The sequence below is a fragment of the Dipodomys spectabilis genome, unplaced genomic scaffold, assembly GCF_019054845.1.
Source record: "Dipodomys spectabilis isolate Male_0828 unplaced genomic scaffold, ASM1905484v1 ptg000233l, whole genome shotgun sequence".
Taxonomy (NCBI): domain Eukaryota; kingdom Metazoa; phylum Chordata; class Mammalia; order Rodentia; family Heteromyidae; genus Dipodomys; species Dipodomys spectabilis.
The window spans coordinates 6,630,069-6,654,608 of NW_024870910.1; the positions used below are offsets into that span (position 1 = coordinate 6,630,069).

Sequence of the window (24,540 nt, forward strand, 5' to 3'; positions counted from 1 at the left end):
GCCCGTGGCCGTGCCACCCGGCCTCCCCGGAAGGGGTGGGACCCGGTATCCGGTACTCACAGGTGTCCGGCTTGTGGCAGTTGTGGCCCTGGCGGAAGTACTGGGGGTTCTCGATGACGGGCAGGCGGGTCATGCCGATGACCACCGTGTCGGGCCCCGCGTCCAGGGAGGAGGGGGTGGTGATGCCGTGGTTGATGTGGTGCAGAGGGCTGGCTGAGTCCTCCTCGCCGCTGATGACGGCCACGGGACCTGCACACACCAGGAGAGACACGGGACCCCGGTGAGGTCACCTCCGGTCCTTCCCTGCCCTGCCCGCAGCTCCCGTCTCCTCCCACCACGATTTCTGCGAGAGCCGAGTCCCGCTAGGAGAGAACAGCCCCCCTCCCCACCGCCCTGTCCCACCTGCTCTGAATGCCGAGTTCAGAGCACGTCACCCATCCCTTCACCACAGAACCCACTGGAAGACAGAGCTGAATCGCTGTGATGTGCATCTCCATTTCCTCCTCTTTGGGCAGAGCTGGGGATTGAACTCAAGGCTTTGCACTTGCTAGGCAGGTACTCTACCACGGAGCCACCGCACCCAGCTACTCGTTGGCTGAGAGCAAACGTTTACACCCCAGTTGTGCCTCAGTTTCCCCTCTCGTGTCCACCCATGTAGCCAGGATTGCAAACCCAAGCCACTGCACTAGTCCAAAATAACGAGTTTTAAAAAATAATAAGCTTGTTTGCTTAAGTAGCAGTGCAGGGTTTGTTGTTTTTCTTTTTAAACAAACGACCCGACTAATTTGTGCTCTATCTCGTTTCCTTGGGAACTTTACTACTGACGTTGGGCTCTTCCTGCAGGGCTTCAGATTCAGTCGGAGCCCGAGGGTAGCACCCAGGCATCAGGACAGGAGACGCTTTCTACCTGATCCCCAAGAACAGCCCAGATAGCGTCACCGGTGAGAGGCTTAGAGAGACCCGGAGCCTCTCAGCATGGCTCAGGTTCCAGGAGGGGGTGGTGTGGCCTCCACTGGACTCTGCCACAACCCCTTCCTCACCCAACCAGAACCAGGTCTCCCAAAGGACAGTCACTATCAGCCTGATGTTAGGCGGCCTGCTGACCCTCCCCTTCCGCCTCCCCATCCCCTGCCCCCCCAAGACCCTTAGAGACACCATTTACATCTCTACCCACCCCAGCTCCACCACCATCTACCCCCAAAGAAACCCAGGGATGACCTCCAAGCACAACCTGACCCAAATCACAAGCGTGGCCTGTCCTGGCAGGACAATGACCATGCCTGATGCCACGATCCCCCCCAGAGACAAAATACCACTCCTGTGGAGAGAACCAGCCGGGGCCGTGTGTGGCTCTGTACGAGCAGCAGTGTTGTCGAAGACGGTGACGGTGATCGCTTCGCCAGGCACCGGGTCCCCAGACAGAGAGCCCGCTGTGCTGCGGCCTGCAGCTCCAACGGGATTTCTACTGTGGAAATCCATTACAGCCTGCTGGAGTTTATGGGGAGCATATTTCGCACTGAACAGCGAGGCGGAGCACCAATGAGGCAGAACTAAGTGGAAAGACGCACAGGCGACGCCGAAGGACGCTGAATTCCACTCCGTCAGCACGGACAGGCTTATTCCAATCCATGACAAATGGCTGGCTGTTTATAGACTGTGTGCAAAAGTAGCAGTAAGTGGCTGGCCAAATGCTCGCCATAATCACCTGTTTTCCATCCCGGAAAACACCTCATAAACTTCCTGAAGAACTTCACAGTGACCTCCCGCAAAACAAGGAAAACTAAGCACTGGTCTCCACCCTCGGGCCCTCCCCAGGTCTGAGCCGGGAGCCGGTGGCTCACGTCTGTCATCCTTGCTATTCCGGAGGCTGAGATCCGAGGATCTCAGTTGGAAGCCAGCCTGGGCAGGAAAGTCCACGAGACTCTGATTCTCCGATTAGTCAGTAAAAAGATGAAAGTACAGCTGTGGCTCAAGTGGTAGGGGGCCAGCCTTGAGCAAAAAAAAAAAAAGCTAAGGGATCCTGTGTTCCAGCTCTAGTACTGGCAGGCACAAGAAAAAGAAAGACGTTATTTGTGTACAAAAAAGGGGAAGTGAGATATTACAAATACACGTGAAAGAAGGTACATCAGAGGACGGGGGAACGGCAAAGGTGGACGGCACAGGCCAAAGGCGTGGCCCACAGGGCCCTGCGTGCAGGGGGAGGCCCAGGAAGAGCTCCGCGGGGAGCACTCGGTGCTTAAAGCCCTAGAGCACCCAGGAAGACTGGAGCGGGGCTTGTGGCTGGCACAAGTCTGGACGCAAGGACTTGGTTGTCGCTGACAATGCATTCAATGTTTAGTTAGTCAGTTTAGCAGTACTAGGGTGAGAACTGTGGGCCTTGAGCTTGCTAAGCAGGTGCTCTACCGCATGAGCCATGCTTCCTCCAGCACGTTTTTAACACTGGCTATTTGGAATAGGGTCTCGCCTTTGGACCCAGCACATACCTGAACCGTGATCATAGCTGGGGTGCTAGGCACGTGCCATCATGCCCAAGGTGGCCAGATCCCCAGGGCGGGTGAGCAAAAGCAGCCGGGGCTGCTGTCTGCTGACCTCGCACCTGCTCACGAGCGAGCGGTCCTCACACGTCCACTCCTGATCACATGGTGACAACACAGCTGCGCCGTGCCAGGATGCACACCGAGAGGCAGAAGGCCCTCCTCGGAGACCCCCTGGGGGTCCAAGCTTCCCAGAGGGGCTCTCGGGGACCCACGTCCACCCGGCTCTCACCACACACGCCTCTCCCCCAAGGCCTGTTCAGACCTGTGGCGGGGTCCTGCTGCCACCCAGAGCTTCTAGACGGCTAGGAGCTCATCCAAGCCCCACCTGAGAGCCTCTCACCCGGCGGGGTGGGAAGGAAGGTCTCTGGGGAGCCTTTCCCCCCACCCCTCCTTTCCCTTTCCTTGGGAAAATGAAATAAAACAAGGGAATGGCTTGGTGATTTGCAGGTGGTTGATTCACAAGGTGGGATCTGGTTTGGTGACAACCACAGAGAGAGACCTCCATCAGCCCAAGCAGGATGGGTCCCAGACACGAGGGGGGGGGGCAGGGGGGGACGGGATACCAAGCCTGCGACTGCCGGAAGGAATCGGGAGTTGCCAGACTCTTCTGCGGAAATCTCTGGCGATACCCAGACACTTTGTCCGCCCCTGAGCTCACAGTGGGAAAGAGGAGGGTCCAGGGAAGCTGGCCCCAAGGAGATTCAGTCCCTGCCCAATGCTACAGAATCTGCCTGGACAGCATGTACACATGGCCCTTCCCTTAACACCAGAGACCAATTCAGAGCCCCCCCAGGCTTCTAAGGAAAAGAAACAGGAAGGGTAAAATAAAGGGACATTGGTTAAACAGCTATTGCATCTCTGATAGGTTTCTGGGCCTCTATTCCCATCTCCTCTGACCCTCAAACACTACGGCCACTCTCATTTGATTGGCAAGAAAACTCATCCTCAAATTAGTCTCGTGAGTTTCCAACCCAGCCTACTGGGTGCCGAGGTACATGTTTGTAATCCCAGCCACTTGGGAATCTGAGATTAAGAGAGCAGTGATCTGAGGCCAGACTGGGCAAAAAGTTCCCAGGGACAGATCTCAGCCAATGAGATCTAGTACAGCAGAGTAGGACTCAGGAAGTATAAAAGACTTTCCTCTTCCCATCTGACCGTCCATTTTCTCCTCAAGCATGGCTGAAACTAAGTATTTGGGCTCACAGAGCTGGGTGTGAATCCAGGGGGGGCCTGAGTCTATCCCACACATCTAAGGACATGCTTCTAGATACCCTCCACTGTGGGCCTGCCAGACAGCTGTGGAAAGGTAGGGTTTAAAAGTTGAATTGTAAAATCCAAAGGCCAGAACCTTCCGCATCAATTCTCCTCTTTGTCATCTTTCTGGTTCCTTCCAAAGGAAGCCCCTTTTGGGGAGAAGTGGGAGTGGGGAGGGGGGGAGGCGGGGGTCATCATAGCTGGGACCACCCTCCTTCCTGTGTGGCCCTTTTGGGAACCACAAGGCCCAGTCCAGCCGCACAGGCCCAGCCCCTGAGCAAGGCCGGAGGAGACCCCAGCCCAGCACGGGCACAGGTGGCAGGAGGGGCGGCGGCAGCACTGCAGGGCGTGGAGGCCCTATCATATCCCGGGGTCATCCATCCGCCACTGTCACTTCAGCAGCGGGCACCCTACCCCTACAACAAGATTCACACCCACCCCCAAAAAGCAGAGTTCTCCTCACGCGAGTTCCTCCTCCTCCTCCTCTGCCTGCAGCCGGCTGGGGGGGGGGGGGGCTCTGACCAGCTAGGACCTGGGGGGTGAGGGGGTCTGTGACCGGCTAGGATGTGGCGGGGGGGGCTGTGACCGGCTAGGACGTGGCGGGGGGGAGGGGGTCTGTGACCCGCGGGGGGAGGGGGTCTGTGACCCGCTAGGACGTGGCGGGGGGGAGGGGGTCTGTGACCAGCTAGGACGTGGGGGGGGAGGGGGTTTGTGATGGCTAGGACGTGGCGGGGGGGAGGGGGGCTGTGACCCGCTAGGACATGGCAGGGGGGGAGGGGGTCTGTGACCCGCTAGGACATGGCGGGGGGAGGGGTCTGTGACCCGTGGGGGGAGGGGGTCTGTGACCCGCTAGGACATGGCGGGGGGAGGGGGTCTGTGACCCGTGGGGGGAGGGGGGCTGTGACCCGCTAGGACGCAGGGGGAGGGGGTCTGTGACCCGCTAGGACGTGGCGGGGGGAGGGGGTCTGTGACCCGTGGCGGGAGGGGGTCTGTGACCTGCTGGGACGTGGCGGGGGGGAGGGGGTCTGTGACCCGTGGCGGGAGGGGGTCTGTGACCCGCTGGGACGTGGTGGGGGGGAGGGGGTCTGTGACCCGTGGCGGGAGGGGGTCTGTGGCCCGCTAGGACGTGGCGGGGGGGAGGGGGTCTGTGGCCCGCTAGGACGTGGCGGGGGGGAGGGGGTCTGTGACCCGCGGGGGGAGGGGGTCTGTGGCCCGCTAGGACGTGGCGGGGGGGAGGGGGTCTGTGACCCGTGGCGGGAGGGGGTCTGTGGCCCGCTAGGACGTGGCGGGGGGGAGGGGGTCTGTGGCCCGCTAGGACGTGGCGGGGGGGAGGGGGTCTGTGACCCGTGGCGGGAGGGGGTCTGTGGCCCGCTAGGACGTGGCGGGGGGGAGGGGGTCTGTGGCCCGCTAGGACGTGGCGGGGGGGAGGGGGTCTGTGGCCCGCTAGGACGTGGCGGGGGGGAGGGGGTCTGTGACCCGTGGCGGGAGGGGGTCTGTGGCCCGCTAGGACGTGGCGGGGGGGAGGGGGTCTGTGACCCGTGGCGGGAGGGGGGCTGTGACCCGCTAGGACGCAGGGGGAGGGGGTCTGTGACCCGCTAGGACGTGGCGGGGGGAGGGGGTCTGTGACCCGTGGCGGGAGGGGGTCTGTGGCCCGCTAGGACGTGGCGGGGGGGAGGGGGTCTGTGGCCCGCTAGGACGTGGCGGGGGGGAGGGGGTCTGTGACCCGTGGGGGGAGGGGGTCTGTGGCCTGCTAGGACGTGGCGGGGGGGAGGGGGTCTGTGACCCGTGGCGGGAGGGGGGCTGTGACCCGCTAGGACGCAGGGGGAGGGGGTCTGTGACCCGCTAGGACGTGGCGGGGGGAGGGGGTCTGTGACCCGTGGGGGGAGGGGGTCTGTGGCCCGCTAGGACGTGGCGGGGGGGAGGGGGTCTGTGACCCGTGGGGGGAGGGGGTCTGTGACCCGTGGCGGGGGAGGGGGTCTGTGGCCCGCTAGGACGTGGCGGGGGGGAGGGGGTCTGTGACCCGCTAGGACGTGGCGGGGGGAGGGGGTCTGTGACCCGTGGCGGGAGGGGGTCTGTGACCCGCTGGGACGTGGTGGGGGGGAGGGGGTCTGTGACCCGTGGCGGGAGGGGGTCTGTGGCCCGCTAGGACGTGGCGGGGGGAGGGGGTCTGTGACCCGTGGCGGGAGGGGGTCTGTGACCCGCTGGGACGTGGTGGGGGGGAGGGGGTCTGTGACCCGTGGCGGGAGGGGGTCTGTGGCCCGCTAGGACGTGGCGGGGGGGAGGGGGTCTGTGGCCCGCTAGGACGTGGCGGGGGGGGAGGGGGTCTGTGACCCGCGGGGGGAGGGGGTCTGTGGCCCGCTAGGACGTGGCGGGGGGGAGGGGGTCTGTGACCCGCGGGGGGAGGGGGTCTGTGGCCCGCTAGGACGTGGCGGGGGGGAGGGGGGCTGTGACCCGTGGCGGGAGGGGGTCTGTGGCCCGCTAGGACGTGGCGGGGGGGAGGGGGTCTGTGACCCGTGGGGGGAGGGGGTCTGTGGCCCGTGGCGGGAGGGGGTCTGTGGCCCGCTAGGACGTGGCGGGGGGGGAGGGGGTCTGTGGCCCGCTAGGACGTGGCGGGGGGGGAGGGGGTCTGTGGCCCGCTAGGACGTGGTGGGGGGGGAGGGGGTCTGTGGCCCGCTAGGACGTGGCGGGGGGGGGAGGGGGTCTGTGGCCCGCGGGGGGAGGGGGTCTGTGACCCGTGGGGGGAGGAGGGGGTCTGTGACCCGCGGGGGGAGGGGGTCTGTGACCCGCTAGGACGTGGCGGGGGGGGAGGGGGTCTGTGACCCGTGGGGGGAGGGGGTCTGTGGCCCGAGGCGGGAGGGGGTCTGTGGCCCGCTAGGACGTGGCGGGGGAGGTGAAAGGAAACAAAGCTGCAAGGGTCTCCTGCTTCTTTTCTTTGCAATGTGTCAGACTGAAGCAAACAAGCCAACCTTTGGATTAAGAAAATGAGTTTTTCAAAACCTCAACCTTTTCCTCCTGATTAAAACAAAAGAAAAAAAATCAGCTGTGGCCGCGTCCCCCCGTGGGAGAGCACGGCACACAAAGCTGGGCGCGGGAACTCACAAACGGGAGGAGGAAAAGCACACCAACACAGGGACGCAAACCGCGCCAGCCCGGCCCATGCGGGACCCCTCCCCGTCACACCAAAGAAAAGCAAGTCCTTAATGTCTATTGGCAGATGTGGGACAGAGGCCGAGGGAACACGGGCTGTGCCCGAGCGTATGTCTGAGGACAGGTCATCACCGTGGGTTCCTGGCCAGGCTGGCACTGCCCAGGGTGCCCTCCGGGGCAGGGGTCCTGCCGGGCTGCTGGACAGGGCATGCCCCTCTGGGGCTTGAACTCAGGGCCTGGGCACTGTCCCTGAGCTCTTTTGCTCGAGGCCAGCGCTCTACCACTTTGAGCCACAGCGCCACTTCCGGTTTTCTGGTGGTTCATCGGCAAGCAGAGTCTCACAGACTCACAAGCTGGCTTTGAGCCGCGATGCTCAGATCTCAGCCTCCTGAGTAGCTAGGATGACAAATGTGAGCCACCGGGTGCTGGGCTCCTTCTAGAACTCTCTTGGGAACCATAGGCTCGAGGTTTTATCACTTCCCCCATGCCAGTCGGGTTTTGGGTTTTTTGGTGCCACTAGGGATTGAACCCAAGGTCTTGCACAGACCAGGCGGGTGCCATATTGCTGAGCTACATCAGGTACCAATCTCTACTCCCTTGAGGTTCACTCTCAGGGGCCACTGGCGTCATTTAGGAGGGAAGCAATGGCCGCACCCGGCTGGAGCTGCCGGTGGCCCCCAAAACGTGGGGAGACGTGGGCAGCCTGGAGAGCCACACATCGCCACCTTCCCCGAGGATTCCACGCACAGAGGATGTTACGGAACGTTCTAGGCATCCGCCAGAGGTAAATCATCTCCTTCTGATTGTACACCCAAGGTTACTGCAAATACAGGATGCTGGCGTTCTTTGGCCCAACGCAATGAGATCATAGCTCAGAGTTCAACACCTATAAATTCAGCTGCCACCGTCCCACGGTGCTTATGCTACCTGCGGGCCAGCTCCAGCGGCCTCTGTGAGACCCCCACGGGGGGGTGATCTCCCCTGAAGACCTGTCCGCAGTCCCATCTTCCCCCCGCGGCGTCTTCCACGTATTTCTAAGAATGTGAGGAGCCAGAGCGTCACCCACGGCCCCTTGCGGAAAACTCAAACTTCTTTCCCCAGAGTGATGATGGCCTTAAAACAAAAAGCGAAAAGCACTCTTGCTCACAGTGGCTGTAGGGAGAGCCACAGACGTGCAAGCCGTGTCAGGAACTAGAGAGGAGGAGGAAAGAGACACACAGCCCTCACCGTGGAGAGCCCCGGGGTCCACGGGACCCACGCATGAGGAGGCCGACAGGAGGGGCACACACGTGTGGTGGACCGTGCTACGCGTGCACCTGGGAAACTGAGGCAGCACCCGAGAGACACTCCGAGGGGAGGAGAGCGAGGAAGACAGCCCGGGGTGCGTCCCTAGATCCAGCAGGGACTCCGGGCCGAAGGTCCATCTGCCCACATCTTTATCCCAGCCGCACAGCACCTGCCCCGTCCCAGAGCTCTGCCTGCCCTCCCCTCCCCGGCCTCCAAGATCCTCTCTCCACTTCCTCCCGGGCTGTCATCTTCAAGTAACCTTGAGCCTTGGCAACCACCTCCTCTCCCCTCACACCTGGACAGCAGTTGGGCCTGGGCCTGGGCACCCTCTATTAATCCCTTGGCCTGCTCGTCCCTTTCACAGACAAGCCATTAAGATGATATAAGCTTTTCATTGGAACAGCTCTACGCCAGGGGTGGCAAGGGAGCAGAGGGGCGATTGATTTCCAGCATGTGAAGGTATAAATATAACACTGGGATCAATGGAAATAGCACCCTCCCTGCTCTGTGATCTCTTCTCCCACACCCCACGCGCTACAAGCCCGAGCACCTGCTCCTGTTTACACAGCTGCCCTCCACCGCCACCCCCGGCCCTGCGGCAGCTCCGCCGGACACCCGGGACAGTCCACCAGGAACCCCACGGGTGCTCCTTCACGCCCATGCTTCTGAGCAAGAGTGCCCACGAAGCCAGCCACGAACAGCTGTCCATCCAAACACGCCTACGGGGATCTGTAGACACACTGGTCTGCGCATATGTAAGTGTGAGGTCTTCAGACCACGCCCCCAGTGGGTGTCTGAAGCCGCAACGGATTCAGAACTCGAATACGTACATGATCCAGCACCACCGTCAGCTGGTAACTCAGATGGCCGCTAAGTGACCCACAGCTGGGTGCCTACCCCCAATACAGGTTAGATGCTAGACGACAGGATAATTCATATCCTGGGCAGGATGGAGCGAGAAGGTGTAAGATTTCATGGTGATGCCCAGAACAGCATATAATTTAAAGCCTATGGTTTCCCGGACAGGGCAGCACATGCCTGTAATCCCAGCTTTCAGAGAGCAGATTGTGAGTTCAAGTCCAGCCTGGAAATACATAGGAGACCCTGTCTCAATAAGCCAAAAAGCAAAATAAGTGAAACTCACCAATAATTCTTTCTGGGTTCTTCCATTTAGCCTTTCCCGATCACAGCTGACACCACAGAAAACCAAATACCACTGTACTTCTAGGGAGTGTGGCAAGGCAGATTGGCATGGAGGGAGAGTCTCTTCATAAATTAACCGTGCTACAGAGTAAAAACCCAAAGACTAATCTAATCTGAACCTGCATATCCTCCTTCGGTTTTGTGGCTACTTGCGATCATTTTTATGGTATTATTCTTGCAAGGACTTCCAGGCAGGTAATCGTATTAAACCTGGTAATCTGTTAGTTTAATCAAATAAAGAAAAATATAACCTTCTCTTCCTTGCTGGCATCTCCTGGTGAAAGCCTGTCTCCCGGTGCATGGTTAAGCTAAAGACATCCAGGTAAGAAAGTAACCCTTCTCCTAAAAGGACGGTGACCAACGCATCCTGATTTGCCCAGGACTTGCTGTCCACGAATAATTCACAAAAGTGCTCCCTTCACCTTGATGATAGAGTCGCCCCTCAGTAAAAGACAACATGGGCCTTTTCTTTCTACGTGTGGAAGCAGGGGATGGAGAAGATGCATCCCAGGTACGTACACGCAACTGCTGCTGCGGACTCCAGACAGTAGAGGGCAGTGTCACAAGTAGACCAGTGAACCACCCTAGCCAACACACTCTCACCTCCCAAGGGCATCTGAAGCTGTCTGTCCGAATGTCCACACCGGGCAGTGTCCTTCCTGGACAAGTCAATAAATATCAGATGATGATGATGATGATGATGATGATGATGATGATGATGATGATGATGATGATGATGATGATGATGATGCCGCCACTGATTTTTCCATTCCCCTCTCCCTCCTCCCTGCGCTCCCTTCTCCCTCCCCTCTTTCTCAGGGTACAGGTCAATCAATCTCAGGCCATCTTGATCTACTTGGAAAGTTTAACTGCCATGAAGCTAAACCACTTGTCCTCTGGCTCCAATCTCTTAGTGAAATTAGTGCCAATGGAAGTGTCAGTATCAATTTCATAATGTTATTGGATGAAGGCAAGGCTGGGCCAAGTCCTCTATTCCTGACGGGCTATCAAAGTGATGAGGATTATGGGTAAGGAGACAGACAGCCCTGACAGGAGAGGCAAGGGCTCAAGATCAATTAGACTGACAAGACTATCTTCAAGCTACATCACTTAATGCTGATACGGGTGGGTTCCCAGTAGAGAATTGGGCTGTGGGATGCAGGTTTTTCCTGGCGTCTCCGGAGGGCAACCGGAGAGTCCAAAGGCTCGGGAAGCAGCCCATGGTCCTACACCTGTCCCCGAAGTATCTGAACAAAGGCTTTCAATGAAACAGAAGGATTTTGCTTTCATGATGCGGGGGAAGAAAAAAAAAATCTGACTACCTGCCTCCTCCTTTCCTTTCTCCTCCGTGTTCCTGACTTCTAAAGAAAATGTCAAGATAAAATGTAGACTACATATTTAAATTTAATTCCTTTGCAGAGTCGAGGGAAGGCTGGGGATTATTAAAATGGAAATCAAGATCTTGTAAAAGTCAAGTCATCCTAGCAGGCGGAGAGATTTATCTTGGGAAGCAAGAGCAACAGCTGAATGCCACAGGGGCCCTGAGTTCTAATCCAAGCTCGTTTCCCGAGCACTGGTCTGAATCCAGGCGTAGGCGATCCTGAAGCGCGCACTTCATCTGCCTGGGGCTTCCAGTGCCTCCTGTAAGGTCAGCCATAACCTCATGCCACCAGACAACTCTGGGGAGACGAAATGCCACCGGCGTCAAAGGCGACAGGAGGTTCAGAGGAGGATTCTTTTTTATAGACCCAGTGGGGTGTGCAGAATTGTTGTTGTTGTTTTCACTATTTTCCTGCATAGGATCAAAGATGCCCAGAAGCCACCCTGGAGCTCAGGATGTGGCACATGGTTGAGACCAAAAAGAAACAAGTCTTGTCTCCCACTCATCTACCTAAGCATGGAAGAGTCCTGTTGGCGATGCTTCAACTACTCTGGCGGGAGAGTTTATTTCCCCTAGGTCTCCCAAATTTACATTCCCAGGGCAGAATTTTGACCCCTGTGAGCTTACGGTTATTTAACTAGGTTTGCTTCATTGTTCTTTAATTGCTTAACCGTGCTGCTTGTTGGCGTTTATTAAAAGAAAACAACAACAACAACTCTACCGTGTGTGTCGGAACGCAGTTGAGAACTCCTGCTATTTGCTCTGAAGTGTCCACTTCAGAACAGGTGAGCGCTGGCGAGGTTAGCTACCTCCCGCATTCCTTAGCGGTACTTCCTACGGGCCTAAGCATTTCAACTAAGCAAAAACGATCGATGGGAGCCGTCCGCACGCAGCCAGCCTGAGCTGGATAAGCTGGATAATGTCGACCGTGGCCAAAAGGCCGTCGGCGATATCATGGGGAAGTGCTGACTTCCCAAGCACACTGGGCATGTTGGCCTCATGTATAAACGCATGAGGCAGGGGACTCCTCTCAAGGTGCCTTTAAATAGCAAGCTTGCACGCGAGGGTGCTTTAAGACCAGGAGCCCACTGAAAGAGAGGTCGGGGCAGAGACACTTACAAGTCAGAAGAAGTTCCCACTAAGCACAGAGGGTAACAAATAAAATAACTCAGTGATTTAGCATCTCTGGGATGGCCAGTGACAGTTACTGCAAGGCGTGACACAGCACCAGCAAGTGTGTTCCAGGGCACACAGATGCAAAGGAGATGTTCTTTGTATTTTTTTTTCCATCAGTTATGGGGCTTGGACTCAGGTCCTGGGCGCCATCTCTGAGCTCTTTCGCTCAAGGCTAGCACTCTACCACGTTGAGCTCCCACTTCTGGTTTTCTGGTGGTTCATTGGAGATAAGAGGCTCATGGCCTTTCCTGCCCGGGCTGGCTCTGAACCACAGTCCTCAGATCTCAGCCTCCTGAGTAGCTAGGATGACAGGTGTGAGTCACCGGCACCCAGCACCTTACCTTATTCTTATCATGAATTCAAAGACACATGTGTCCCAGGCCACACAGGGAGAAAATAGACTTGGTCATGAGGGGAACTTGTGGGTCCCCAACAAGATACTTCTCAAAGTGAGCACACTGCAATCCTTAAGTATGTTTGTTTTTTTTAATGGTAGACTTCTAATGGGCCTGCATATCATTCTCGTCTTGCCCGTGTGTGTCCTGACATGTATCTTTTCAAAGTTCAGCCGGTAGGCTGAGTGAGCAATAGCTATAATATAAATCTACATGTACAAAAATAAACTCGACGGTAGAGACCGTGGCCAAGAGTGGCCCCAAGCGATTTGGAAGCGCCGTCTACTTGAACCCTCTCCACCTTGAAATGGTCATTTCTACTTTATAGACAAAGACATGGAGGTTTGGGACCATCTCGTTAACCTTCACACTAACCCTCAGCTCATAAATGGTAAGGCTGGGACTTCCAACTCAAAACCACCCTCCTCCTGAGCCTGCATTTATCCAACAACTGACCGTGCCACACACAAGGACTTTAAGAAAACTGGCGGGGGGAGGGGCCAAAAACAACTATATGAAGAAAGAACACACTTGAAACTTCCCATCCGTGGAATTTCCACCCAATGCAGGTGGCTTTGATCGAGATGCGGCTGACTCCCAAACACGTACGATGTAGGCTTGACACTGGACTCCTGCTGAGTTGAGTAACACTTCTCGTATGTCTGCCGCAGCCTGGGTCCAGCCCAGGATGCTTGCGCCACGCCGTGGCCCACGTCCTCAGGCTCCGGTTCCGTTCCTCCCCCTCCCATCTCTCTCGACCTTCACCTCCCCGCTCCTTCTTGGAATTCCCACGGTGCTTTCCGAGACTGAGCATCCCCTGTCACCTCTGCGGCTCCTTTCTACTGCAACCCAGGAATACGGCTTCAAAGAGAGGGAGCTCGTCCTAACTCGTCACTCCTCTGGGCTGGGGGAAAAGTGTTTAAGGATGTGCAGATCCTAGGCCATCTTCACGGTCCTTCCGGCCAGGCTGCTTGACCGCTTTACGCACTCCTTTCCCCGTTTATAAACAGGGTGAGGAGCAGGAAGGGCTTCCTCGTGATTTCATTAGGGATAGATAAACTATTTGGGGAAAATACTTGGCATGGTCTAAGGGCTGGGTGTGTGTGACCTGATAAGAGTGGAGGATAAATAAATAAATAATGTGAAGAGCAGCAGTTGGCTAACTCCAGTGCTGTGCCGTTGACAGGTTTAACCCCTGCATGACTGGCTGAGCAAGGACAGGCAGCTTGTCCCCGTTAACATGGCTGCCGGTGACGCCATTATTCTCTCCATGTCAGGGGGATCACAGTGACCTAGGGCTTGGCACCTGGAAATGCTTCACCATACCCTGCACCCATCTCTTTCTCTGGTCAGAGATGTGGGGGAGCTACTACCGCCAAAACGAGTCCCCCCCCCCAAAACGAGTCTCCCCACTCAGCACCAGGGGCTCACGCCTGTAACCCTAGCTACTCAGGAGGCTGATCGAGGCTGGAAGCCAGGCTGGGCAGAAAAGTCCCTGTGAGACTCTCACCTCCAGTGAACCACCCAGAAACCACAAAAAAAGGTCAAGGACAGAATGCAAGCCCTGAGTTCAAGCCCCATGACCAACAAAAAGAAAAAGAAACAAGTGTCTCTCCACAAAGCCCTGCACTGTATGATTCCATAAGGTTCAACGTGATTAATGTTGATGGTAATCATAAAGAATTAATACATTTATTATGATGAGTGGGTTAAAAATGGCTTATGCTAATAAATTAATGAGGAATAAGAGGAAAGTGGAAAAAATTGAGGGGTAATGTTGTTAAGGGGGTGGGTGGGAAGGAGAATATATAGGCTGATACGTACAAGCAGATGTGAGGTCCAGAGACTAGCAGAAAGGGAAGTGTTCCTCCACCAAGTGGAGTGTCAAACTCCGAGTATTGTAGAAACAAGAACATGAAGACTTAGAAAGGTTTGCGGGGCTGGATGGTGCTGACTGATACCTGTAAGCCTCGCTGTTCAGGATAAAGAGAGCCAGAGGATCACAGTTTAACGTCAGCCCAGCGATGCATGCTATTATTTAATGCTTCGCTTACAACAGACATTCTCTGTGTAATGGGAGGAAACCCAGCATCTCCCCACTAAGACTCTAAGGATGTGCGCCGTTTCAACGAAGAAACATTCTCGGAGTTCGTAGCCCAGTGTGTGGCGCAGCGTGGGGACGGAACAGACAGAAAGGCTGTGATTCACGCGACCCTTGAGAACTGGAATCCTGGGTCCGGCGGCAATCTGCCGTGCCTTCTCTTCCCTGAGCCCGGGGCACTGGCTGTTTATAATTGGAGACCCCAGGAAGTCGGCGGATGGAGGTCTGCTCTCTCCTGTGCCAGGGGAAGGGAACACGCCATGCTGCAAGCCAGGGCAGGAAGTGGGGCCGACAATCCACCGGCGGGAATATCGCTGGCCCCGACCTCCAAGGCTGAGCCCAGTGGGATCCCCGGGCCCTTCCGGGCAAACAGAAATGGGAATCATAAAACCTGTCTCATTTGTTCATGACCGCCAGTTAGGGAGTCTGTCTAACTACACACACACACACACACACACACACACACACACGTGTAATGTCCACTGTGGACAAAACACTAATAATAACCTTCACAGCGATCATTTCTTGAGAACTAATAGAAGCTGGACACGGCCTTCTATTTGCTGACCCAACCTTATGAATTGTTGTGACTGCCTGCTGCCCCCAATTCCAGCCATCCAGGCCCCATGCCCCCGCATGCAGCCCATCTTGCCCTGCAGTGGTAATGAGACCCCAGGTGCAGGCTTCTTAGAGTCGAGCCCTTGTAAAATGAGCAACGCATCCAAGGCGTCCAGTACAGTCAGAATGAATGAGTGCGTGTAAGGGAGCGGCGCACCAGCACGGCCCCTCCTATTGTACTGCCAGGGTTTCTGGTAAGGAGCCCCAGTGGCCCAGGCCCACGGCTCCCAGAGCCTCGGTTCCCTCCCGTGTCAGTAGAACACCGCTCTTCTACCGCATCAACTGATGACAACGGCAGCAAGTGCATGCTGGGAACTGTTCACTACCTCACAGCGCTGTGATCTCCCTGTCTGGTGTTGGGTTTTTTCCCATCCAGTTCTTACACAGTGGGCGCCATGAGACCACAATTGTACACAAGAGGAAGCGGAGGCTGGGAAAGGGGTGCCTCAGGTGGACGGTAGCAGAGCTGGGGTTCCGTCCCTCTGTGACGCGCTTCGGGGCCCCAACTCTTTCCTGCGCTCAGCAAAAGCCGTGAGCTGAGCTGGCCGAGGGCCAGGCAGAGGGGGCTCGTCCCGGGGTGCCGTGCACACCCCGTGAGCTTGAATTCTGGCTCTGAACGCAAGCTCTGTGGTAGAGAGACCCGAGGATTTGGCTTTCTGCAGAGGAACTCGACGCTCCTTGCCAACCATCCCTGTGCGGCCCCCCCTCCTCTCTATAGGAAAGAGATTAAGCCGTATCTGCGCCACTTAAAACATTAAAGGGGGAGGAGTGGACAGATGGGGATGCGTGGTGTCTTAGCGACCATGTCCAATCGGTGGGGCTGGGGAGTTAGGGGCTGTCCTGAAAAAAATAACATAAAAGCATTTCCCCAATTTGGGGGCTGGGCTCATGTTCAAGAATTCTAACATTTTGTAAGAACAACCCAATCACCATGCTTCCTGGAAGTATAAAGTGCACTAATTTTATTCGTACAGGAGCCCATGGGAAACAGCACCACGACCAACGTCACGATTTTCACCACCGCGGCATCTCCAGACGTGCGCACGGCTCTTCATGACGCAAGCATCTCCTCCATTCCCTCCCTGGTTTTCCTCCCGTACCCTCTGAACGGCTGAGCCAGATCAGGCCCAGGAGAAGCTCAAGCCTCAGGGCATGTCCCAAAGCGTGTGATCGGCTTCAGAAATCAGGACTCCTGCCGTAGAGGTCAGAAGCCATCCTGCAAAACGGCCAGGGGAGGGGGGAGACCTTTAAACAGGGCAGCCACAGGGCCTGGTAAACACAAAGCCTGGCAAAGGGAGACCTTTGGGCTAAGAACTCAGGCTGCCTGGGAAGGAAAAGAGCTCCCAGGGAAAAGAGCCTCACCTCCTTTGACCCTCCATTACAAATGAGCCAGCCCAAGGGCACGCAGCTCGTGATTGGTAGAGGGGCCCCGGTGTGGCAGGATGAACTGGGTGTAGGTAGAGATGCACAGTTTGGAAGAAAGGGAGGCAGTGGAGAAAATAATAAAGCAATGCTGCTTTATAAAGAAGTGGCTGCCTCCGGAGTCCACTGGTGAGCTGCCCGGAGCTCATGATGACTTAACCCATCAGTTAGGACACCGGGAAACAGCTCACTGGAAGCCAAGGCCCATGACACAGTACACATTATTTGTTTGTGTGCTTTCGGGAGCTCCATCCCGGAGCTTGAACTCAGGGCCTGGATGCTGTCGCTTTTGAGCTTTGTCCGCTCAAGGCGAGCACTCTGTCACTTGAGCCACAGCTCCGCTTCCTGGTGGTTCACTGGCCCTAAGAGTCTCACGGACTTTCCTTCCCCGGGCTGGCTTTGAATCGCCATCCTCCGGTCTCAAGCCTCCTGAGTAGCTAGGATGAGCCCGGAGCACCTGGCTTAAAGATACGGATTATTCACACCGAATCCAGCCACAGAGGAGAGAGCTAAAGAAATGTGTGCATAAAATAGGAAGAGAGCAAAATTTATGTCTTTTTATAGCCAATGATTCATACAAAGTGATGGGTCTTAAATATTAATAATGAGTAAATTTTTAGGGCATAAGGTGGGAAATGAAGGGAGACGATCACGTTTCTCTATTTCTCTGCTCACGGTCCACATTTAGAAAATTAAATACAGTAAATATGCTGCCTCTGGTTGGCGGGCCTTACCTAGTTTACTGTCTGCCCTGGGGCCTTTCGTTCCACTTCAGAACCAATACCCTGCTTCAATCTGACACTGAGATCATAATTTGGAGCTGGGAAGAAACTTGTTTCGGGGACTAAAATATCTCCCTTCGAGTGTGACAGGGGGACTGCGTTTCTGCTGAAATGGGCGGCCCCCTCTCTCCTTCCCGCCTCCCACGGCACCCACATGGTATGAGTACCTCTGAGCGGGGTCTGGGAGCAGCCGTGGGTCCCTCCTGCCCCTCCCCGCTCTCCTGTGACTCCCGCCCAGGGCCAGGGCAGCACCGTGGAGCAGCTGCTGCCGGCCACACCGATTCGTCCAGAGGCCTTGATGGTATGGTTTCGGGAGAGAAAGAAGGCCCTTCCCCAGCCTAGGCACCACGGTGTCCAGTGCTCTCTAGAGCAAAGGACGGGGCCTCTTTGGTCTCACTCTTCCTCCGCTTCTGCTACGCTTGGAAGAGCCCTCGGCCGGCACTCGGGGCCGGCACAGCCAGGGACGGGTAGCCAGCCGAGCAGATGCTCAGATCCCAGCAGCCACAGGCTAACAAGGCCTGCTCGGCCTTGGGGAGAGCTCACAGGCTCTCCAAGTCCAGCCTCCTGCTGGAAGCGGGAGTTGGGAACAGATGGCAGGAGGCACAGCCTGAGGCCCTGGACTTTGGCAGGGTCAGGAGAGGGATTACAGGGACTGGGGTAGCCGAGGCCAGAGAGGAGAGGGCCCTCAGGGCAGAGGAGCACCGGGGCTCTGACAGCAGACAGGACCTCCACGCACTAAGCTGAGCCGCCCCGTTCAATGCCTCCCCTATAGTCTTTCTGGTCTTTTTTCTTTTCCTTCCTTCCTTCCTCCTTCCTTCCTTCCTTCCTTCCTCCCTTCCTTCCTTCCTCCCTTCCTTCTTTTCTTCTCTCTTTCCTTCTCTCCTTCTTCCCTCCCTCCCTCTTCTCTTTCTCGTTCTTTCTTTCCTTCTTTCTTTTGATGCTGGTACTAGGGCTTGAACTTAGGACCTGGGTGCTGTCCCTTCACATTTTTGCTCAAGACTAGAGCTTTACTACTGGATCCATGGCTCTACTTCTGGCTTTTAGCTGGTTAACTGGAGTTAAGAGTCTCCCAAAGGGCTGGAAAGGTGGCTCAGTGGTAGAGCGCTTGCCTTGCATGCATGAGGCCCTGGGTTTGATTCCTCAGCACCACATAAGCAAAAAAGAAAAAAGCCAGGAGTGGTGCTGTGGCTCAAGTGGTAGAGCGCTAGCCTTGAGCTGAAGAGCTGAGGGACAGCACCCAGGCCCAGAGTTCAGGCTGGCTTCAAACCCTGATACTCAACCTCAGCCTCTTGAGAAGCTAGGATGACAGGCGTGAGCCGCCAGCACCCGGCTCTCTCCTATATTCTTTATTTCACAAATTGCTATACTAGGACAGCTGGACTCAGAGGGTTATTAGACAGTTAAACGAATTAATCATGAAGAGTGTTCAGTATTGATGGCGTCATCATCCTCAGTGGAACCGAGTACTTTTCCTCCACAGATCATCTAAGTGAAAGTCAGGTTGGGTCACAAACGTGTAAAACCCTGCCTTTGAGCCTCTTTCTAGAAAGATCCTTGCCATGCCCATGGCTTGCTTCTCATCTCAACGTGCTACGTCACAGCAACCGTGGACCATGATCCTCCAGGGCGCCCCCGGTGCCCATCCCTGAGCACAGGAGTCTCCAGGCCGGGCTGCCTGGCTGCCCTCTCCGACACGGCTGCCTCCCACCCTCCCAACCTGACCCCAGCCCGCAGAGTGAGCAAAGATGAGGGCGAGGTCATGTTTGGGAGAGTAAGTCAAGACATCCCAACACCTCTGCACCTGACACGCTGAGAATAGCATCCAGAAGAAAGCGTCCCCCCCTTCGCCGCTCCCAGTCGGCCTCCCTCTCAGTAGTTTAGACCTGGGGCAGGACCAACGAGAAACACCGAAACCTGCAGAAGGGGTGCAGCTCCCTCCCTCCCTGGCTCTCTCTTGCAGGCTCAGACTCACACACCACTCTGTCTGAGACCTTTTACAGAGAATATTCTAGTAGACCCAGGATGGGGGGCGGGGAGGGGGTGCCAGCGGAGGGGCCTCTGCCACTCCAAGAATCTGATGAGTGCCCCATACCAACTCCATACGTAAGCTCTGAATAAATGAGGGAGCTATTCATTTAAGTGGCTTCTGCCGGCCCTCCGGTGCCAGTTCATCTGTAATTCAGATAACGTCAGGCGTGACTCTGCAGGGAGATGAGAATCCAGAACACGGAAGGGCTGCGCCCCCCCCCTCCCCCCGGCGGAGCAGGTCTCCTGGTAAGCAACGCCACACAGCCTGTGTTCCTGGCATTGTTAAGCCCCCTCTATAATCTGCAAAGCCCCCAGTTACAGGCACCCATCTAATACAAGGTACACTCTTATCCCAAACCTGTGTGGAGCCTTCTCCTCACGCACCCTACCTGTACACACGCGCACACGCACACACACACACACACACACACACCACATTCTGTGCTCAGCTCCCATGATGCATCTGTATCTCACCCAAACCCAGGCTCAGCACCAACCAAGAGACGCAAGCTACCCAGCGAGAGGATCCCACAGGACGCCATGATGTCAGAAAGGCTTTCCAGCTAGAACGCATTACCAAAGGTCTCCTAGGCCTGGCCGTGCTCAGCCAATGACCGGAAAACTTAAATGCTTTCAGCCTTGGTTTCCTCGCTGGGACACCCAACGGGCCTGGTCGCCACTCGGGTTCGAGGTGAGATGTGAATGAGACGAAGAAGCGAAGACAAGGCTAGGTTGCTTACCTAAGTCATGCAGGGTCACTGGCCAAGGTCAGGCATTGCTCCCAGGACAGGACTCCGTGGCAAAGCCAACAGCCCCAGCCCACATCCTCCCTGATCTGGCCAGTGAGCGGACAACTAGGCCCCTATGGGCAAAGCAAGCCGAGCTGGATGCCACCATGATCATCCGCACAGCGGCAAGGTCCAAGTCCAAGGAGACACTTCTGCTCCAGACCGTCCACCCCCCTCCATTAGCATCCCCTTCAAATCCATCGGCACGCAGCCCCACGGTTCCAACTCAGTTATTTTTATACCTTGCTATGTTGACCAAATGAAGGCACCTCTCCTGTTGAAGTGAATCGCTCCCATTTCTTTCTTGTAACGTTTTCCAGTGATCGTGATTAAGGTGGGGGTGGGGGTGGGGGGGAGTTGTTTTTAAGTTGTTCACCCATGTGCATTGTTTCCCATACCTGTATTGATTTTTAGGTTGAGATATTTCTCTTAGTATTTTAAAGACAGACACCCTCCCCCTCTCCCCCCACCCCCGGCTTGATGACTGACTTTCAAACCTGGCAAGAAGTAGAGACTCACCTGCCAAGTAAAGGGAGGTCTTCTCCTTCCCCCACAAATAAAAAGAAGTCAGTAAGTCATTAGAGATGCCTTTAATAAAGATTCAGTAAATGAATAAACGTAACTTCTACCTGGCTATGAAGGTGATACTTATCACAGGACAAGGAAACACTTGAGTGTAAATGCTGGGCATTCAGACTGCTTCCCACCAGGTCCCGTTGGCTCCCCCCCACCCCCAACCACTGAATGAGCCGTCCGCCAAATTCCCCACAACTCAAAGAGAGATGCAGAATGCTGGTGCCTCCATCCCCTAGGTATGGCAAGGGCCGGCCCGTGTTTGCTCAAAGCTTCTTGCGCACAGGTCTGCAGCAGGTTAGAGCAGGTGGCTGATAAAGAAGCAGCGGCAGTCCAAATCCACGGCCTCGGGGGTAGCTGGCCAGGATGGATGCCGGCCAGCTCCAGCTCCCCCCACAGGACCTGGGCTCGCGGAGCCCGGCTCTCACACCTCCTGCTTCTTCATCTGGTGCCTGGCAGGGAGGTGAACCCCAAGCCAGCGTGGACATCAGTGACACAGGGCTGCTTCCAGGGTTTCGGAGCTGAGTTCTGGAATCTTCTCTTCTTGGAGGCAGAGGGTTTTGTGAGGGTTTCATGAAGGTGGTGGTGGCAGCAGCAGTGGCGGCAGCGGCAATCTCTGCAGATGCTTGGAGCATGGCTCAAGGCCCAGCTCTGCCTCTTCCCTAGCGATGGGTATCTCTGCTTCTCTGTCATTGTCAAATGGGGGTGACAACCACATAGTCACCCCAAGATATCTTCAGGGAATCAGGCCCTGGGTCCCAACAGATACAAAAATCTAAAAATGAGGGGAAAAAATCCCAGAATAAAATGGCTATATGCAAATGTAACATATAACCCCGGTGCAACCTGCTGCGTGATTTCAATTAAGTCATCTCTGGGTGACTTATAATTCCTAATACAATGTAAATGCTATGTAAATAGTTGTTAAACTGTATTGTTTAGGGAATAATGACAAGAAGACAGTTTGCACACATTCAGCAGAGACGTCACGTCTTTCAGTAATATTTTTCTGTCTGCGGTTAGTTGAGCTCACTGATGAGGAACCTGCTTATGCAGAGCACAGACTCAGATACAGGAATACCCCAGGATGTGTGATGAAGATGACATGCCCTCCCTCCAGGCATAAAGACTACAGTTCCCAGCTGCCCTTGCAGCTAGGTGTGACCCTGTGACTCTATTTTGGCCAATGGGCTCTAAGCATTAGTGTTAGGGCCAGACTTCAAAGGAGGCTGCTGACCTATTTCTGCCCTCCCTCCTTCTGCTTCAGGATGGAAAGACACTGATGATTACAGAACCATCCAAATATCTCCAAGCTTCTTTTTTCCGAAAGAGAAATAAATGTTGATTTAAAAAAAAAAAAAAAAAAAAACCTTGCTATTTGGAGAACTTCTGCTATTTCAAGCAAATCTTCCATCATTGTTCTCATTGTTTTTGTCAGATGAGTGTGAAAACATCCCTTCCTTGGCCTCCTGAGTATCAGTGCTAGGTTTCTCTCTCTCCGAGTATCCCAGTTCCGTCTGACTTCCTGTGCCAAAAGCCAAAGGTCCTCCTCACATCCTTCCAGTCTCTGAGTGCTGGGAACTCAGAACAACTCCTTTTCCTGCACAAATGTGTTTCACGTACACACGTCCAGTGCTCTGGTAGGGAATGGTCAGACTGGGGTTCCACGCCGTGGGCCTCCTTTCCCCAATTGAATTGCTGAATTCAGCACTACTAGAAACCTCTTCTGCTTGTCTGCTGTGACGATTACTTCAGGTGAAGCACTGGAAAAGTGCCTGCCTAGCCCAGCAAGGTGATATATACCTATAATCCCAGTTACTTGGGAGTGGGGAGACCAGAGGATCACAGTTTGGAGACAGCCTGGGCAGAGGCATGAAACCCTATCTGAACACAAAGCAAAGCACTAAAGGTCTGAGGACAGAGGTAGAGCACTTGCCCAGCGAGCTGGAGGCCCTGAGCTCAGACTCTCCCGCCGCAAAAATACATAAATAAACAAACCAAAAGTGCCTAGCATTCCCTGGTGTCGACAGTAGGTGCTCCTTACGTGTCAGTGATGTTAGTCATGAAGCCGACAAGCTCCTCCCTTGCTTCCCTGCCACCCACCCACACACCATCATCACACAGAGAGAGCTCTGGGTAGCTCGCTAAACAGTCTTATTCCCTCAAGTCTGCTTGAACACATTTCCGAATGTCTGGACGTTTCTCCAACTAAATTGACTCCGTATGTCCCTGAAGACTCAGCCCAGCTGCCACTTTCCCCAAGAGGCCTTTGGGAAAACCACATTCCACTCACCCCACCCCACCCTCACTGAGTCGATGGAAGTCTTCAGAGTCCTGGCTGGAAGCTGCGGGAGTTCTTGAGACTTTCGCTGGGCCTGGCCTCCCAGTCTTCCCATCCTCTCACGGAGACTACGGGTTCTCTGAGCACAGCAAGCGTGTCCTCCATGTCTGCACCTAGGACTGAGCCCTGGCCTAGCCACTGGTGGCCCCAATCATTAAAAGGTATTTCTACTGTCTCTTGTAGCTACCATGTCTGGCATGGTACTGGTCTTATATGTGTCAGTATTCGATGAATACTGAAGAATGGAAGGATGGATAGAGGATAGATGATGGATGGATGGATGGATGGATGGGTGGATGGATGGGTGGAGAATAGATGGATAGATGATGGATGGATGATGGATGGATGATGGATTGATGGATGGATAGAAGATGGATGACTGGATGGATTAATCAATAAATTGATCAATGGATGCTGTGTAGCTTTTTCACTTTGTTATACAACAGACTACACTGAACATTGCCACCTAGTTTCCTAAGGATTGGGAGGACTGATTCATAAATAAGAAAACTACTTTTAGACTGCAGATCCCTAAGTGTTAATATCTCATCTTGTGTAGCCTCAGGACCAGGCACAGGCTAGGTAACAGGTGTCTATGCTCAAGCAAGGAGCAATGAAAACTTGGTGCCATAACCAGGTCATAACCACCCCTACCCCCGCACACAGTGGGTCAACCGTACCCCTGAATGTCACCGTCCAGGGCTGTATTTTTCCGCTCATAGGGAGAGAAGGTAGAAATCATCTCTTCTCACTTCTGATGAATAGCCAACCTTGTGCTGGAGCCTGGAGTTTCCAATTTTGGAAAAATGTCCCTTTTCCTTGAAATTAGTGGCCTGACTGTCAGTGTGCCCACTCATCATCAGGGGAGAAAAATAAATAAATAAACCCCTGGTAATCATAGCTTCCTGGCTTTCTGTCAGAAAAAAAAACGCTCCTTCTAGTCCTGTTTCCAGTCCGGAGGACTTTAAAATTAAAGTCAAAAAGTAAGCACGGTGGAACCTTGGGGGAGGCCATATGGTCCCTGTCCCCGAGATCAGGTGGTTTGAGTCTCTGCCTGGTGACCAGATGGCTGCTTAGTGCTGCCCGTTCTCTGAGACGCTTGCCCTTCTGCCGGGGATGGCGGGAGAGGTGTTCCAGACAACCAGGACTGGGCAGACACCCCAGAATCTCAGCCCACGCCCCTACTGGCTGCCATCTGGACACCTATCCCCTCGATTTTTATTCTCGTGAATCCCCTGGGGGCTTGGTGAACCAAATTCCGACAGAGAAGTTCTCCTGCAAGCCCCTTTCCCTGTCTTACTTGTGGGGAGCCCTCTGTTGACTGGCGGGCTGTGAGTTTTGATTCCGTAGAATGTCTTCACCCTTCGTCCTCCGTGTAACTTAGTTTGGACTTTCATGGGCACCCCTAGGCCACTCCGGGAGCAGAGTAGCTTCGGGATGCAGTGCGTTTCTCCTAGGTACGCCCCGCCCTCCTTTGCCTGGTCCCTCTTCGGGTCTCGTAAATCTG

The 24,540-nt window shown here is 55.2% G+C and overlaps 1 protein-coding gene across 6 annotated transcripts in view; it reads right to left on the reverse strand.

Annotated features, from left to right (window-relative positions):
* The window catches only part of Ntrk3 (neurotrophic receptor tyrosine kinase 3), a 231,840-nt gene that overhangs the window by 95,851 nt on the left and 111,449 nt on the right, over window positions 1–24,540 (reverse strand). For all 6 annotated transcript variants that reach the window (XM_042698525.1, XM_042698524.1, XM_042698523.1 and 3 more), the window contains one exon: window positions 61–249. In XM_042698525.1, coding sequence (XP_042554459.1) covers window positions 61–249 — 189 coding nt within the window. The remainder of the gene's footprint in view (window positions 1–60; window positions 250–24,540) is intronic.